The 18885-nt window shown below is 41.9% G+C and overlaps 1 protein-coding gene across 2 annotated transcripts in view; it reads left to right on the top strand.

Moving 5' to 3' along the window:
- The first annotated feature begins 829 nt into the window (after window positions 1–829).
- slc36a1 (solute carrier family 36 member 1) overlaps window positions 830–18885 on the top strand; it is a 26661-nt gene continuing 8605 nt past the window's right edge. Inside the window, exons 1-11 of one of the 2 annotated variants that reach the window (XM_061787800.1) lie at window positions 830–1055; window positions 3322–3430; window positions 5934–5988; window positions 6074–6164; window positions 7467–7555; window positions 8200–8289; window positions 8424–8508; window positions 9179–9406; window positions 12092–12190; window positions 12271–12437; window positions 13171–13340. In XM_061787800.1, the coding sequence (XP_061643784.1) occupies window positions 3397–3430; window positions 5934–5988; window positions 6074–6164; window positions 7467–7555; window positions 8200–8289; window positions 8424–8508; window positions 9179–9406; window positions 12092–12190; window positions 12271–12437; window positions 13171–13340 (1108 nt within the window). In that variant the 5' untranslated portion in view covers window positions 830–1055; window positions 3322–3396. Of the gene's footprint in view, window positions 1056–3321; window positions 3431–5873; window positions 5989–6073; window positions 6165–7466; window positions 7556–8199; window positions 8290–8423; window positions 8509–9178; window positions 9407–12091; window positions 12191–12270; window positions 12438–13170; window positions 13341–18885 lie in introns of both variants that reach the window. The other variant, XM_061787799.1, reaches the window with a different exon arrangement.

Below are 18885 nucleotides of genomic sequence, written 5' to 3'. Positions count from 1 at the left end.
TTTGCCATTTGAATGTCTTGATTGTATGGAGGTGTTTGTATTATGCCAGATTTGAGCCGCAAAACAGCATTCCACCCCCACCAAAAAATAAAGATAAATCTTGTGTTTGCAATTGGCTAGTTACATTGCTATAAGGATAGAATTAATAAAAAAAAAAAAACAGATCTGCCAAAGTAATCTGAATAAAAATAAGACTACTTGCTCATGGGTATTTTAGTTCACATTTATTTTTTATTGTATTTATTTCCATAACTATTTTAAAATATTCACATTAAATAAATTAGCACAAGCTAATTTGACCTACATGAATAATTCTTAGAATAAAATAAATGCTATTATAAAAGTTGAATGCGGCGTCTTGCCTGGAGTGAGGATCCCGGAAGGGGAAATTTAAAAAAGAAAAAAGTTATATTTAGTGGGAAAAGAAGTAGTTCGGAAATACTTGTATAAACACGAAATTAAAATGCAATACTGGACTGATAAAACTTAGAATGCATACTGTATTTAGACGTATAACAAAAATATGTCAGCAAAATTGTGCTGACTTTTCCATGTAGGAGACTCATTAACGCAACTGCAACTGGAGTCGAAAGTGCAGCTCACATAAACAACAACAACAACATACATTTCCATTAAATTAGTGCAATTTTAGTTCATAAAAATACATTACAAATGTTAAGGGGAGGCTGGCACATTTCCATTTCAAATGACACGTGTTTGTTGCCCTAACGCATGAATAAAGCCGTCGGTTTAAGAAACATTTCTATGGCAACAGGAGAGTCGCGTCCACCGGTGTCTGTTTCCGGTTTCGTGTCACGTGACCTGACGGCTGGCCAGCACTGGCCCTCTTCAGTGACAGCCACACGCACGCACGCACGCAGGCGCGCGCACCCACGCACGCACGCACGCACGCACGCACGCAGGCGCACATTCTCACCGGGCTTTCTCGCCACCGACGACCGCAACATGAGCACGAAAGCTCTTTGGCGACGTTAACGGGCACCCCAGAAGCTGCGCACCGAGGGGCGACAGAGACGAACATTTCTTTTACCGAGGTAGGAACCCCCCCCCCCCAAATAGGACTTTTGTATGTAGCGCTCCGTGTTGACGGAAACAAAGATGGCTAACGTCGGCTAGCTAGTTTGATGTATTTCTTATTGCGCTCTCTGATGGCCGTCAAGCGCCTAACAGGTTTAGATTAGCGCTATTATTTGGTCGTTTACACGTAATTCGTCGTCACTAGTGCTATTTTTAGATCACCCGCGTCGCGTTCTTTTTATGTGCTTGCCACGGATGTAAACGCGCAGCGTCCATATGGATTCGAGCCCGTCAGAGGGATGACATTGGAGTGTTCGGCAATGTGCAACGACAGGCTCTCGGCTGCCGGATTGGGTTGAAAGGATGAGATAATCTCAGTTCTTCAGGGACGCCAGCGTTGCGGTTCGGGTCCGGCTGGGCTTTTTTTGTTTTGTTTTTTCCAGGTTGGTTTTGGAGCTTCAGTCACAGATGAAAACGCGTTCGGTGCACTCGTGAACGGTGATTAAAAAAATAAATAAAAAAAAAAAAACAAGTCAGCATTATCATTTGAAATGTTAATTACAGCGGTGGCTTTACAAGTTAAATTCGTTTTGTGACCAAGTTTGTAACTATCAAATCGATTTCCCAATTGAAATTAATTATTGAATTATTTTTTTAATAAAGGAAAATGGCACCGTATTGTTTATAAACATAAAAGATAATGTTAAGAATGAAACTGGTTTAGAAAGTGTAATAACTGTACGCACTATGTTGGCAGTGTGCCTTTAAGAGGCGTGGCCTAGTGAGTGACATCAGGAATTGGAATCGGTTTGGCCGGTCACTCTTCGTGTGAGATTCTTGGCGTGAATTGTGGCCTACAGCAGCTCCTTGCCAGTGTTTTCATTTTGTATTTGTGTGTTTTGACTGTTTGTCCTATTCAGTCAAAAAAAATAAGTGCATTGGCGACTGCGGCTCTCCTTGCCCACATGCGAAGACATTGCAGTACCTAATTGCGTCTTTTTTTTTTTTTTTTTCACTTCACCCGAGTGGCGGAAACTCACTCCTAACTAACATTTTTGCTTGCAACACAAAGCAAAATATTGACCAAGCGACAGAGAGCGAGAAGAAGACGCAAACCATTTAGGAGGACATTACTCTAGTGTTGGTGATTTAACGATTTTGTCGCTATATTGAGTAACTTTTGCAACCCCTTTAGCTGCTATTTAACAAAAACAACAACAAAGCGACTAGCGACGCATCTGACAGCTGCTGGCTCTCGCAAAGCTCTGGCAAAGCAGATTTGATTTACACAACACGTCGTCTACTATCGGCGTTTGATAATTGTGTGATAATGCGAAATACATTTTTATCGGATACTTCGAACTGTTTGAAATGTTTAGTATTTTAGTCACCGGTCTCTTTCCTAACAGTGGTCGCTGCAATCATGTTAAGAAATGTTCGTATTTCATATTTGCTCACCGAGCCTATTAAACGTTATGTCAACTCCCTTTTATTGACAAATGCTTTAAATATGTCTAGCAGACTACACTGTCATTGATTTAATATGAAATGGGCGTAACGTGATGGGATTTTATTGCGTTATAAAAGCGATGAGCCGAGTTGTTTAACATAAAGACACTTTGCCCTTCTGTGGGAGTTACTCACCATCGCAAAAGTCCTACCGGGAGGAAATACGCTGTACGTTTCTATATGTTTGTCTTTTAAAATGTCACATTAAATGGAATAATACAGATTAATGTTGAAAAATGTCGTTTTCTTAAAAGTTATCTCATTTATCAAAAAGTGTGCGTACGCACAAAAGTTGAAAATGGCGTACACCCAAAACAAAAAAACAAAAAGAATCATACCTATCAAACTGCGCGTATGCACAGCTGTAGGACATTGATGTTATTGTGATTATTATGATATTTAGTGAAACTGGACCTGTGAGAGGCATGATTATAAAATCTGGCTTCAGTTTGCCACCTCACCAAATGTGTGGCTAAATTTCCTTGTCTCCAAAATGTGCATACGCACGGGTTAGAGTTTCTGTACATGCGTGCACTTTGTCCCGTCAATTAAAAAAAAAAAATATATATTTTTTTTTGATGAGACACATATTTTTCCACATAAAGTTGTGTGCGCATCTTTCAAGCCCTGTTTTGTGCAAATGCAGCATTGATGAGTCCTGGATGTTCTCAGAACAACAATACTTTAGAAAATTCCTTGCGTGTTTTTTGGACATACTTGGCAAATAAAGATGATTCTGATAATAATTCATTACATTTGTCTTCTTCCTCGCAGTCAAGCGACGTCGATGCTACACTCGCTGACGTTCAGCTTTTAGCAGCCGAGAGGTTGGGAGGCGCACCGCGCGACATGATGTCCTCCAGCGATGATGTTCGAGGGGAAGGTATGAAAAATGATTTTCAGTCTCTTTGACGTTTACAGAAATGTGGGGGGAGTTCATTGAAGACTAAATGGTCTTTGATGTCTCCAAAAACATCATTATCTATCGGGAAAATGATACATATACAATTGACACCCGCGCACTCGCGGTTTGGCACCTGCGGATTCACCTATAGGTTTTTTTTTTTTCCCCAATTTTTTTCTTTTTGTCTTTTCTTTTTTTTTGGGGGGGGGGGGACCACGCCCTAAGATGTTTAGAGGCAAATTGTCCCTGCTTCTTCACGACTTATTTGGGGTTAAAGTAAAAAGTATGTTTACCTTTATCTTAACTGCAAACATGCTTCCCTGAGTCAACACACTTGTTTGCATGCCAGATGTACAGTAGTTGCGTTGGCTTCCCGCCAACTCCTGTATTGATAACAGCTGACTTTATCCAGTTAGAATAAGACGCTGGAGCTCATGTTGACTGTCACGGACCAAGTCCACGGACACGTCGGGCCTATTATGTAATCCTTGTTTCTAGATAGACGCCATAGCTTTGACATGTTTAGATAAAGCACTACTAGGAATCCTATTGAACTGTGTGTGCTTTTTGGACTTGAGCGTACAATTACAGAATGGAGATAATTAGCGGGTGTCGCTAAAAGGTCGGACACTGCACTTTGAAAATGAGGAAGTCAAGGCCCGAGTGAACGTCATGCCTCCTGACATGACCGCGGCGGCTTGCTACGTTTTTAACTCCCCCCCCCCCAAGTGTGACATCTTCTGAGCACTGGCTTTAGTTTGAGGCTACGTTGGCTACATGACAACCACAGCCACAAAAGTATTTTGTTTTTAACATCCAAATTGATGAAAACAAAAACAAAAGCATGCTCATGTGCTCGGGATGTGAGGGAGCAGACTTTAGGCTTTGACTGGATTATTTCGAGTAGTTCTACGCAAGACAGTGGCTAACGCTAATAGCTAATCCGTGGAACGATGGAATTTATTATACGACCCATCCAGGTTATGCTTGCGATGCATTTGAGTTTAGGTTTTGCCTTTTTGGCTTGGTTCATCTCGTTACGCTGATATCTATTACACAAGGTGGTGACAGTTAACATTACTCCTATCATTCGGCAGCTGACCTTTGCGTTTGACTTTATTTTGACTTGTTCCTTTTATTTTTATGACGCAAGATTTTTGTTATCATTCAACGATGGCATTGATTATGTGACTCGTCCATGTCGGGCTTTTACGCGATCGAGCGGACCTCGGGCTTTGACTGTGGATTATTTCACTTCATTTTTTTGCTTGTGTTTTGATTATGCTGCAAAGATGGTGGTCATTAATAACTAACTGCAGGAATAATGGTGTTCATTTTATGACAGGTCCAGGTTGGCTTCAAATTTGAGCGAGCGGTCCTTTGACTTTGTGGATTATTTTGAGTACATGTCGTTTTGCTTTTAATAAGTAATAAGAAGCGCACTGAAGCCCGGGGGTGGTTGAACAACTTTACTGCTTGTCTTGTACATGCCGTCATATAGCATATATAACTTCTATGCGGTTTTACATTGACGCACTTTTAAAATGAGTGCCTGTGAAGGAAAAACAGAACCCTGGTGGTCATGTGACCGCAGTGTCATGTGACCACACGTGTTTTTGGGGCTCTGGTTCACTTGAGCCTTTGAGATCTCACATGACGATCGCACATCCCTGTTGACATCATCTTTTTATCACCTTCACACCAGCTAGCGCGCACTTCCCTTTTCTGTGCAGCCAAGAGTCACGCCTGAGCGCTCAGACAGCCAGCGGTCAGAAAACGCGTTCATCAGCAAACTTCCATTTTGCGTTTGCCATGATTAAAGCCATAAATTCAATGAATTGCGGCTCAGAAATCCCCCAAAATTTGTGGGGTTGAGGCTGGGTGAGTAGTCCAGACCTTTGCCTGCACAGTCGAACTATGGGGAACATTTTTGATTTTAAAACGCTGAACTCTTTTTTTTATTTTTCATTTTTATTTTTTTTATTTTATTTTATTTTTATTTTTATTTTTTTTTTACTTTTTACATCAGTTGTTCACAAAATCTTGACACCAAGATCCACCTAAAAAATGATTAGCCCTCCAAGTACCACCATCCTTAACATACAGCACCATAGTAGGCCAAAGTGTTCATCAAAAACAAGGCAGTGTTTATTCCTAAAAAGTTAACGAAATAAAATTGTGAATCACATTTATATACAGTTTGAACATTCACACTGCGTTAAAGTATTGGAAAGTACAAAAAAAAACATAAAATGCAAACGTATTGGACTAAAAAGTTAAATACAGCTGAACTGTAGTCAAGCATTGAGTTCACGTACCACTAGTAGTAGACTGATTTTATATTATTTGTAATATAATTATACAATAGAGGAGAGTGGAGGCATGATTTGCTGCTGAGGTCTGTCGTCTCACCCCTCTGCAGGGTCTCTGTTCTCTGATCAAAACCCATCCGAACTGGATGCTCTGTGTCCTTCCCCTCCAGGACCCTCAAGAACACAACGCCACTACGAGAGGATCGGCACGCGGACCGGTACCTCGTACGTAGCCACGTAGAAATGCCGCCAAAAGACTAATTCTCTTCCGCGGGAGTGACTTTGTGACTTGATCTATCCCCTTGTGCAGTTTCTGTCAGACTCTGATCCACCTGCTGAAGGGCAACATCGGCACCGGGCTGCTGGGTCTGCCTTTGGCGGTCAAGAATGCAGGCCTGGTGGTGAGCCGCCTTTTGAATTCAACCCCCAAAGCCTGTCTCACTTGCCAACAGGCATGTAGGCATGTCTATCATGACAAGACGCACAAAAGAAAAGTCTCGGGAAGCCGTGCCCGAAAATACACAGGAAGTTTGATTTGAAGCTACCATTTGAGTCACTGTTGAATATTTTAGAATGAATTATCCTATCGATCTTTCCATCGAATACTCGGACAATCCCCTCACGCCCCCGTTGACGGATGTTTTCTGATCAGGAAAAATGGTAAATGGAGTGCACTTACTGTATCTAGCGCTTTATCTACACCATCATGGTGCCTAAAGTGCTTTACGGAGGCTCACAGTCACCCAATTCAGGCATACATTCATTGCACCAATGGGCGGCTGCGGCCATGCAAGGCGCTACTGGGCCTACTCGGAGCAATTTAGAGTTCCGGGTCTTGCCCAAGGACACTTCGACAGCGGACAGTCTGAGCTGGGATTCAAAGCGCCCTGCGAACAACAACAACAACAATATTCTAATATTATATACTAGAAGCAAGTTTGGGTTCAAACCATCATGTAATCAAGCTATAGTTCTGCTAGTTATCGTAGCATACACGGACGCGTTATTAGGATTCACACATGGTTTCCTGGCAGGACACGCCCTGATCCAATTTTACTGGCTCCAGGACACGCGCCGCTGCACTGTGATTGGCTGTTGTATCCCTGTAGAACACGCCCTATTTCTTCCAGACAGGAAAAGATGTGACTTAAGTGTGGCGCCGTTAATGTTTCCCACCAACCCTAACCCGCCCTAATCTTAACCTTAACCTTAACCCATCCTTATGCGCCTTAAGCCCCAACCCTATCCTTAAACCTAAGCATAACAATGTTTTTTTTTTTTTTAATACAAATGTGATACATGTTAGGGATGGTCATCTCCTTACATCTACTTAGCCTGCCCTTCCCACGAAGCAGCAGCCAATCATGTTGCAGTGAGGCGTGTCCTGCCTAGAAACTATGTGGGAATCCTATTGACGCTACAAGGACGGGGAGCCCGCTATCCTCAATTCCGGGTTTGATCACGGGACATTTGCAATGCAAGAACCTGTGATGCACCCCCCCCACCCCTCCCCCATTTCAGCGCATCACATGAGCATTTCAGACAGTGAAAAGATACTAAAGTGAGCCTCTTGATAAACCTTAGCAAATGAGTAAAGAGGGATTTAAAATGTTTACAATGTTGACTGCAGGTTATTCAAATAGGTCCTTTGAAATGTCTTCGGTCTCTCTGTGCGTGTCGTGTCGTGTCGCGTGTGTGTCCAGCTTGGTCCGATCAGCCTGCTGTGCATGGGCGTCATCGCAGTCCACTGTATGAGGGTGCTGGTCGACTGTTCCCACCACCTCAGTGCAAAGTAAGCTCTGCTCTCAACTTGCTTGCATTTTGTGCTCTCATCCTTGTTAGTTGTGGTTTGTCTCGTAAATCGTAACCGTAATTAAGTGTAGTGTGTCATCGCTCCACGGCCAAGAGACGGCCTGTCCAGGATGCTCCTGTAGTGCTTAGCTCAACACACTTTTTCACGACTCCTCTCGTCACGCTGAGCTGATCCCAGAGTTGTTTTGTTCAGTTTTCAACAGCACACTAAATTGTGTGCATCTCTGTTTACAAAGCAGCTCACAATTGCGGTTCACGGACTTCTTGACGCAAAATGGCCGTTGAATGTTGGCATCAGGGACGCCATGGACCTGTGGCTGCTTTTACGTTTAAGATAACAAAAACAAAAGAGCCTGTGCTAATTTCAGTCCTGAATCAGCTCAGGGTGAAAGGGGCAAACTTGACTCTTGACCAGTTCGTTCCTTCTGGACCAGCAAAAAGTCGCTTTGCTGCTAGTCTTGCTGTAGTTTTTCCTAGCACCAAGTGGCTACTTTTCCAGTGAAAGATCAAAGAACCGATGCTAATTTTGGATCAAGCTCCTCACCAGCCCTTGCGCCAGCTCAGTGCGAAAGGTTGTCGTGTGACTTGCGTAAATGTCTTTGTACAAAGATTTTTCCGTTTCAGGATGAACAGGCAGTCTCTGACGTATGGCGAGGCAGTCCAGTATGGCATGGAGAATGTGTCGTGGCTCAGGAGACACTCACAGTGGGGAAAGTAGGTTAAAAAATGAAAAAATGATAGAACTCCTCCGCCACCATATCATTACACAGCTTTTGCGTTTATTGCAACAAATTCTCCACCTATGTAAGCATGTCGTAATCATTGCCTGTGTGTCTTTCTCCTCTTAGACGGACAGTCAACTTGTTTCTCATCATCACCCAGCTCGGCTTCTGCTGCGTCTACTTTGTCTTCCTAAGTGACAATGTGAAGCAGGTAACACACACACACACACACAGTTTTCATGAACTACAGTAACCTCCATTTTATCTATGGTCACTGTGCTCTTCGACCGGTGGCCTCAAATCCCGGCTCGGCTCTTTGGAGTTTGCACTGAGAAGTAAAGCCACAGTGAACTTTTGACGACTGCGCTTCGCACTGCACTTGAAGCCCATGCAGGATTTATAGAAGTGGTCTTTCATTACAGAAGAAGGCCACTAGATGGCGGTGCCTGTCTGTTTTCAGGCCACTTCAGACATTGTCCACATCTTATTGTGGAACCACAACGTCAAAGGGCGTAATCGTTTCGACTCTCAAATTAAGGTTTAAGGCCTATTTAGGGTTTCAAATTAGGGTTAAGGTTTCAAGACTGTCAAATCCGGATTAGTGATCTCAAGTTAAGGTTTGAAATCAGGGTTTGAAGTTTAGGTCTCAATTAAGTAGGGTTTTCAATCATCCCTCTTCAGGCATTGTACAGTACTTACCATTTTAGTACCCTTTTTTGACTTGGCTCTTAATTTGTTCTTTCACATTTGTAACTTATTTATTTATTTTTTTAGAGGCACCGCACTGGAAAAGGCGAAACCTTTTAACTTGGTTGCACTTGACAGGGATTTTAAAGTACACTAAGTGCTTTCACACCTCTGTCGTTTTCCTTCCTTGGCAGGTGGTGGAAGCGGCCAATGCCACCACCTTCAACTGCCAGGTGAACGGCAGCAACCAGACACAGGTGCTGGTGCCCAGCTTTGACTCGCGCCTCTACATGCTTTGCTTCCTGCCTGCCTTTATCCTACTGGTCTTCACGCCGAACCTCAAGTACCTGGCGCCGCTCTCGCTTATCGCCAACCTGGTCATGGCCGCCAGCCTGGTCCTCATCTACTTCTACTCCATCATGGTAGAGAGCTTTTTATTTTTTTTACTTGTACTGCGCTGGCACGTCACAGAGTAGTCCACATGAGTACAAGTTTCGTAAAAGAGATATGCCTGCCAGATATTTGCATTAAACCTATTTGTCCACTTTGACATTTAAAGTAAGGTGGTTGGGCTCAGGCGGTGAATCACGAGTACCGTCATTTCTCTTGTATAATGCGCACCCATGTATAATACGCACCCGCAAATTTGACCTAAAAATTCTGGAAACCCCTTCTACCTATATATAATGCATTTTTACAATGCATGATTTTGCTTCTACTCGTGATCAAAACATGAAGTATTATCTGCATTTTGTTACTTTTTTTTCAAATAATTATTCTGAAGTTAAGCACTTTATTTGAACTCCTAATACTTTCCTTAATTTACTTGCTCTTATTTTGAAATTCACAGCCCTACTTTTATTTTGTAAATTATAAAACACAATTGTGCTCATATGTTTGATTACCCAGGCAGAATTTGTAAGATGGTTACAATTCTTTAAAGAAAACATGAAGGACAAGGCAAAACTCATTGAATTTTATTTGAATGGTATTCAAATTAAACGGTCAAGCATTATCATTAAACAAAACATAACCATCCATCCATCCATTTTCCATACCGCTTCTCCTCACAAGGTTCGCGGGCGTGCTGGAGCCTATCCCAGCTATCTTCGGGCGAGAGGCGGGGTACACCCTGAACTGGTCGCCAGCAAATCGCAGGGCACACGAAACAAACAAGTAGTTGCACTCACAATAACACCTACGGGCAATTTAGAGTCTCCAATTAACCTACCACGCATGTTTTTGGGATGTGGGAGGAAACCAGAGTGCCTGGAGAAAACCCACCCAGGCACGGGGAGAACATGCAAACTCCACACAGGCGGGGCCGGCCGGTCCCCAGAACTGTGAGGTGGACCAGTTGTCCACCGTTCTGGCAAAACATAACCATAAAGAAATTAATGATGGTGGTTGTTCAGTCATACAGTGCCACAGTATGTAAATTTACGAGCACAACTGTACATATATGCAGTCATACGTACCCCTGCCATATTGGAATATGGCAGTGGCATTTTCGAATGAAAGTGTACAGCTTTTTCATAACCACTAGATGGCGGCATACATTTATAAAATGTGAACGTTTTTTTCCATTTGCTCTTATACCCATGTATATAATGCGCATATATTGACTTTTGACAATTTTTTGGGGATGGAAATGTGCATTATACACGAGAAATTACGGTAGTTTGAACATTTGAATGACTAAGGGAATTCTTCCTCTTTTAACAGATTACATGTAAATCCCAAAGGAATTTAAGAGACGTTTTTTGCAGCCTGTAATATACATGAATAGTACATTTACAATTATTCAATGAAAGCTGTCTTATCAATGGCCTTTCGCTTCCACATTTAAGCTTTAAAACCAAAACTAAAGATTCTGAATATTTATAACAGGAAAAACCCGGGGTACACCTCGTTGTGGAGGGGTTTGTGTGTCCCAGTAATCCTAGGAGCTACATTGTCTAGGGATTTATGCCCCCCGGCTGGGTCACTCATTGCAAACAGGTCCAAGATGAGGGACCAGACAAAGCACAGCTCAAAGACCCCCTATGATGAGGAAAATATTTGGAAAAAAAATTCTCTCACCTGTATGCGAGTCACTGGGACTCCTTCCGGAGCCAAGCCTGGAGGTGGGACTTGATGGCGTTCGCCCTAGTGACTGGGTCTCATCCATCTGGGCACAGCCCGAAGAGGCAACGTGGGTCTCCCTTCCCATGGGAGTCCCCTGTCAGAAGGAGTTTCAACTCCCACCTCTGGCAGAACTTTTCTAACATCCCGGGGGAAGCGGGGGACATTCCGTCCCGTGTCAATTCATGAGCTTCAGGGACCTATTTAATTCGCCCATAGTTATCCCCATCTGATACTGTATTTAATCACGTTGTCTTGTTTTTAGTTTGGGTTTAAAGCCTGGATTTCAATTAAATTAAATTTCAATTAAATGACTTGAATACATACCGTTAATGACATGCTTACTCTAACTTTCTCACTGTCCCAGCTATATGGACGGGTGTTGTAGTTTTTGTTTTTGTTTTTTCTCCCCCCCACGCTGCGTTGCTTGAACGCGGCATGCTCCTCGTGTGCATTCTTCAGGTGCTCGATCAAATTTGTTGTGTTGAAGCATTTAGATGACGTTCCCCACGACGTACTTCAGTTGCGCACAGACTACGAATAACTTGGGTGTTGTTTGTCTGAGACACCGCAAAATAGTCCCACACCGACGATGTGTTTTTTCACCAACAAGATTGAAAAAACTTGGCTGTCAGATAGTTACAGTACTGCGCTACAAGACACGTGACACGGCTAAAAATAAACTAGATTTAGGATTCCTAGGCGACGAAGACGCAGAGTTTAATGTCTTGTGCGGAGCCGTTCGATGACGTCATTGATCGGATCGGCGACTTATGACATGAAAGCCGATCAACATAAAATGCTAATTATCGGCCGATACCGATAACACCGATCAGATCGGCGTAAAGTCTAGTTTGGTTGTCAAACAATGGTTATGGCTTCAAATTAGGGTTTCAAGCCTGAGTTAGGGTTTCCAAGTCCCGAGTGAGGCTAGTGTGTTCAATTTAACAGTATCTTTATTCTCTTTCGTTTTTCTCTTCCAGCACATCAAATACCCCATTGACCTTCCGGTTGTGGGCCGAGCCAAAGACTACCCGCTCTTCTTCGGGACGGCCATCTTTGCCTTTGAAGGGATTGGAGTGGTATTTGAAGAAACGTTTGCGCACACACACACACCCACAAACTGCAAACACTGACATCTAGTTGCCGCTGTTGTTTCCAGGTCCTTCCACTGGAGAACAAGATGCACAGGCCTCAGAGTTTCCCGCTGGTCCTCTACCTTGGAATGGGCATCGTCACCTTCCTCTACATCAGTCTCGGCACCATCGGGTACATGTGCTTTGGCGCCGACATCGGCGGCAGCATCACCCTCAACCTGCCCAACTGCTGGTAAGATGACTTGATCACAATGGCCTACGTTTATTCCCGTCTCATTTATCGGGGGCCGAAACAGACGCTGGTGCTTTTGAGAGGTCTGGGCACCTTTTGAGTGCGCCGCTGAACATGCACACCGAGCAAAAAAGAGGGATGTTCGGCTTTTGCACTATAACCTTTCACAAGTCCAACGGTTTAATAATTCAGCACTTTTTGCACAACTTTCTGTTCTCTAACAAGGAACAGACATAATTACAGCCGGCCCTTGATTCGAAGGTCAGTATGACAAAAAAAAATAAAAAATCTGCATATTTCATCAGGAGAGACATTTGTATAAAAAGTGTTGTGTTGTACAGTGAATGTCTTAAAGTGAATGTCTTCGGAACTAACTGAAGGCTCACATGCTTGTTTGCGCTGGCGTGGAGTTGCGAGCTTGAAACAAAAGCACTAAGTTCACTTACGCCCTTCCTAATAATAATGTCAATAACTGGGATTTATTTTGTATAGCGCCTCGAAAAGGTAACACCAGCGAGACAGCAAATTAAGAGCATTGAGAATACTTTTGAACACACCTCCTGTGCCACTTAAACATCAGAAACTAACCAGTGCAGTGAAGCGTTTATTTCTAAACCTTTGCACTCTTTTCATGTGGTTGAGAAATTTGAGTGACTTTGTAATTCCCAACCTAAGTGTACCAGTTCTTTGTTGAACTGTATTGTACCCTGTGCTCACTTTCGTCGTTATCCAGGACCTACCAGGCCGTCAAGCTGCTCTACTGTTTCGGCATCTTCATCACGTTCGCCCTGCAGTTCTACGTCCCCGCCGAGATCCTCATCCCGTCGGCCGTAGCTCGCGTGTCCGAGCGTTGGAAGATGGCCGTCGACCTGCTGCTCCGCGCTGTCCTGGTCGTCTTCACATGTGAGTACTTATTACCTAATTACTTTAAAAAAAAAAAAAAAAAAAAAAAAAAAAAAAAAAAAGGTAATAAGCGGTCATATTAAGGTAAATTATGTCACAATTAGTCAACATTGAATTGAATTCTTTATTTCCAACAGGTTAAAAAGTAACATAAAAAAAACAACAAAACAAACAATATTTGAACAAAAAAATAAATATACATATTCGAAAAGGAGTAGGAAGAAGTAAAACATATTTTCTCCGACCCCTATCTCTCCTTCCTTATCTTATAGAACATCAATATGGTACTATAATAATATGATACTATAATAGCAATAATAAATCTGAAATATATACACACACACATGTATATCCTTATGGCTATATACACTAATATGAATGATTATTTTACTAACAGCAATGTCTTGGATTTTAATAAGAAAAGATAAAAGATCAAGTATAACAAACAAAACCCCTATACCTCTTTACTATACATATAAACATAGGTTTTGTATTGTCCCCAATAATAATAATAATAATAATAATATAAATAATAATAGTGACTACCGTATTTTCTCGACCATAAGGCGCACCGTATTAAAAGGTGCAGTCTCAGTTATGGGGTCTATTTCTGTATTTAACACATACATAAGGCGCACCGTATTATTGTGCGCAGGCAAAGTAAAACATACGATAGCATGCATGCACGCTAAAATACTAGCGTGTGTTTTTAAAAAGGCAGCGGGAGCAAAACTGAGTTCGGTTGTACTTTATTGACGTATTTAACAATGTAGTCACGTTATTTTTTGGATCAATCCTCATCCACAAATCCATCAAAGTCCTCCTCTTCTGTATCCGAAATGAACAGCTGGGCAAGTTCCCCATCAAACACGCCAGGTTCCCTCTCGTCAGTGTCGGAGTCCGTCTCGTTGCCGTGCGGCTCCTCAGAAATGATGGCGGCTTTTACGAAAGCTCGAACAACAGTTAGCCCAAGCATCCACAAGCTTCGTCAAGCTCCGAGTTATTGCACTCAGTCGAATGGTGACTGTAGAGACTCCTCTCCCGGCTGTTCTTTGCTCATTAATCCATTGCCTTGTTTCCGCGGAAACTCAGCTTCGTCGTCTTGACTTGGCGAAGCTCGTTTTCCTGCTCCCTCCACTTGCGAACCATGGATTCGTTGACCTTGAATTCTCTCGCGGCTGCTCGATTCCCATGTTCCTCCGCGTAACTGATAGCTTGCCGTTTAAACGGTGCTTCGTAAGCGTGTCTCTTCGTAGGTGCCATTTCCGACTGCTGTCAAGCCAGCCTCCACTCGTAAAGTAGCAGTCAAGCCAGCCGCCACAAATTTTTATTCATATTAGGCATTACGGTAATAGGTCGCCAACTCCAGGCAAAAGCCACCTGCAAAATAAAAGCGTTATAAGGCGCCCCGTCCATTTTGGAGAAAATTTCAGACTTTTAAGTGCGGCTTATGGTCGTGAAAATACAGTACTCGGTGCCTTGCCATGGGTGGGTGCCTTTATATTGCTTGCTCTTTTAATTGCCTGTGTTGCATTGTAATCTCTAAAAAGTGCTATAAGTACGTTTGATTTCATTTCATATACGTTTCTATTGATACTACTTTCCAGAGATGGGGACTTGACTTGCTTAAACCAACTCGACCTGCTTGAAATTTAGTGGTGACTCAACTTGCTTGATTTATTTTTTTTATTGATTTATTCCCCACTTGCACATATGTGACATACCCACCTCTGCTACTTTTCATATTTTGTCAAGGTCATTGGTTTGTCTATGTTTTTGAACTGGTTGATGTTTGGACATTGTTTCAATTCCACACTCAGTCTGTCCCATAGTCTCGCTCCATTATTTGATATGCAGATTTTTTAAAATTGTGGTTCTTACTTTTTGGATCCTAAAATTTGCCATATCGGTTAATTTATTCCTCTCTGTTATTATTCCTCTCTTTCTTGAAACATTTTCTCTGAATTCCATTGTAATAGATTATTCCTTGATTTTTAAAGACCTTGTGCTGTTTTAAATTCCACAATGTCACTATTTTTAATATGATTTTAGACTTTACAAATAGTTGATTAGTGTGTTCAATATAACATACCTAATGGACTTTTCTAATGGCTCTTTTTTTAAATATAGTTTTAGTTTAATAAGATTGGATGTAGTAAACTCTTATATGCGTTGCTCCAAACCTCTATGCAATAATTGAGGTAAAGTAAAACCAAGGAACAGAAGAGTGTCGAGTGACTTTTTGTCTAAAAAGTGTCTTACTTTGGCCATTACAGAGATGCGTCTAGATATTTTAGTGCATATGTATTTTATGTAAGACTTCCAGCACAATTTGTCATATACTGTTATCACCCCAAGGAATATGATTTTATCCACGCTTTCCAAAACAACCCCTTCTATCTGTGCTCGTGCTTGATGATTTATTGATTTTTTTAATTTATTTATTTATTTATTTTTTGCTACCGAATACCATACTTTTTGTTTTGGTCCAATTTAAGCTTATTTCTTATTTCTGTCAAACCAGTTTTTAATTTGAAAGAATTTTGAAGTAATTCTATCCAACAGATGCTGTAAATTGTCCCCTGCCTTAAATGTTTGTCTCGTCTGCAAATATAATTCATTTGAGTCATTTTGATGTCTAGCAGATGTACATGATAAATAATTTTGGACCCAGCACCGACCATTGTGGCATCCCACGCACTGCGTCCGAGCACGTTGACTGATATTCACCCATTTTTACAAATTACTTCCTGTAGTAACTGTAACCCTTCAGAAAGTCCTCTAATTCCATATTGTTCTAATTTAGTGATTAATATGTCATGGTTTATTGTATGAAAGATCAGTGAATACTCCCAACAGCATATTTCTTTTTATCCATGGCAGGCTCTTCTTTTGGGTCCTGGTATATTACCCCTGAGCTAAATTGAGTAAATACAACCCCAATTCCAATGAAGTTGGGATAATAAAAATCAATGTAATAGCATTATTGTTGTCTAGGGCACTGGAGGTAATAATGTGTACTGCTTCCTTGCAAAAGACGCCTCCTTCATTTCCATGCAGTAGCAAACACTTGATATAAATTGACTCAATAGTCCTCTTGTTACCACTGATTGTTCATCATTTCAGGAACTAAGTGGTTGTGCCTGTAAACACCAACCATCCAGACTCTCCCTCTCCTCTAGGTCACATTGCCTGATTCACTGCTTCGGTGCGAGAGCAAGACTTCCATTCATTCAAAGCTTATTATGGTCACATTGTTTATGATACTAGATTAATTAGGATTGGAATCTATTAACCTTACATCTGCATTCCCGCTGGCTGCGTTGACACGCACTTCATACAGCCGTGACAAATGGATCAAAGTGTCAGTGCAACTGTGTGTCTGTTTTTTTACATCTGTGCTAATTTACCCATGTGATAGGAGCTCAAAGAAAATATTTCCTTTTCAATGCAGTCTGACTCAGAATGCAATCATAATTAAAGCTGCGAGCAACAATGAATGGGAACTCGCACCCCCGAGCCCAAAGTGGGCAGACGAAATCACAGCGTTACGTCCAGCGTTATTGTAATTAACATTTTCTGATGATAGCAGGTGCCTATGAATCACAGCCAACACGTTATGGTGAAGCTATGATCGCTGCCTTATTAGCAGCGGTGAGTAGTAATGCGCTACATTTCCTCCGTTACATTTACTCAAGTAGCATTTTGGGTAAATTGTACTTGTCAGAGTACTTTTAATACTATATACTTTTTACTTTTACTCGAGTTTTTATGTTAAGAAGAAACGGGACTTTTATTCCGTTACAATAAAAAAATGCCGCTCGCTACTTTTATTTATCAATTATTGTTTATTTATCAACTATTTCATGTGCGACATCTGTGTCGACTACGACTTCGACTTCCGCATCGGGCGCTGTTTGCCCCAATCCGACTCGTGTTTACACCGAGACGAAGATAAACAACAGCTTTCATGCACTGTAGTATTTGTCTGGCACTGTCTGCCCAAATGTGGACATTTCAGCCCACTTCTAACTTGAGAAAACACCTTGTGGTTAATTGCAATAAAGTTGGGACGTTGTGTTAAACATAAATCAAAACAGAATACAATGATTTGCAAATCATGTTCAACCTATATTTAATTGAATGCACTACAAAGACAAGATATTTAATGTTCAAACTGATCAACTTGATTGTTTTTAGCAAATAATCAGAATTTGACGGCTGCAACACGTTCCAAAAAAGCTGGGACAGGTGGCAAAAAAGAGTGAGAAAGTTGAGGAATGCTCATCAAACACCTGTTGGGAACATCCCACAAGTGAACAGGCTCATTGGGAACAGGTGGGTGCCATGATTGGGTAGAAAAGGAGCTTTGTCATTCACAAGCAAAGGTGGGGCGAGGTTCACCTCTTTGTGAACAAGTGCGTGAGAAAATAGTTGGAACAGTTTAAGGACAATGTTCCTCAATGTACAATTGCAAGGAATTTAGGGATTTCATCATCTACGGTCCATAATATCATCAAAAGGTTCAGAGAATCTGGAGAAAGCGGCAAGGCCCAAAACCAACATTGAATGCCCGTGACATTCGATCCCTCAGGCGGCACTGCGTCAAAAACCGACATCAATGTGTAAAGGATATCACCGCATGAGCTCAGGAACACTTCAGAAAACCAATGTCAGTAAATACAGTTCGGCGCTACATCCGTAAGTGCAACTTGAAACTCTACTATGCAAAGCAAAAGCCATTTATCAACAACACCCAGAAACGCCGCCGGCTTCTCTGGGCCCGAGCTCATCTAAGATGGACTGACGCAAAGTGGAAAAGTGTTCTGTGGTCCGACGAGTCCACATTTCAAATTGTGTTTGGAAATTGTAGACAGAGGAAAAGAACCATCTGGACTGTTATGGACGCAAAGTTCAAAAGCCAGCATCTGTGATGGTATGGGGCTGTGTTAGTGCCAATGGCATGGGTAACTTACACATCTGTGAAGGCACCATTAATGCTGAAAGGTACATACAGGTTTCGGAGAAACATATGCTGCCATCCAAGCAACGTCTTTTTCATGGACGCCCCTGTATATTTCAGCAAGACAATGCCAAACCATTTTCTGTACGTGTTACAACAGCGTGGCTTTGTGGTAAAAAAGTGAGGGTACCAGACTGGCCTGCCTACCATTCAAAATGTGTGGCGCATTGTCAGAATCAGAATCATCTTTATTTGCCAAGTATGTCCAAAAAAACACACAAGGAATTTGTCACTGAACAATAAAGGGTTGCTCGTAATCTGGTAAAGCTGGTAAAAAAAAATTTGTGACAATTGTGCAAAAGATGCAGAGTCCTCTAGCACTTAGAGCAGTTTGAATGACTAATAATGCAATAGTCCGATGCAATGACCATTGTGCAAAGGGCGCCGAGACTTCAGCGAGTAGTGTGATAATCTGGGACAATGTTGATTGTGCATTATGACGCGTAAAATACGACTACAGAGACCCCGGACTGTCGAACAGCTGAAGCTGTACATCAAGCAAGAATGGGAAAGAATTCCACC

This window comes from Phyllopteryx taeniolatus, chromosome 10 (assembly GCF_024500385.1).
Source record: "Phyllopteryx taeniolatus isolate TA_2022b chromosome 10, UOR_Ptae_1.2, whole genome shotgun sequence".
Classification (NCBI taxonomy): domain Eukaryota; kingdom Metazoa; phylum Chordata; class Actinopteri; order Syngnathiformes; family Syngnathidae; genus Phyllopteryx; species Phyllopteryx taeniolatus.
This window is presented reverse-complemented; position numbering and strand designations above follow the sequence as displayed.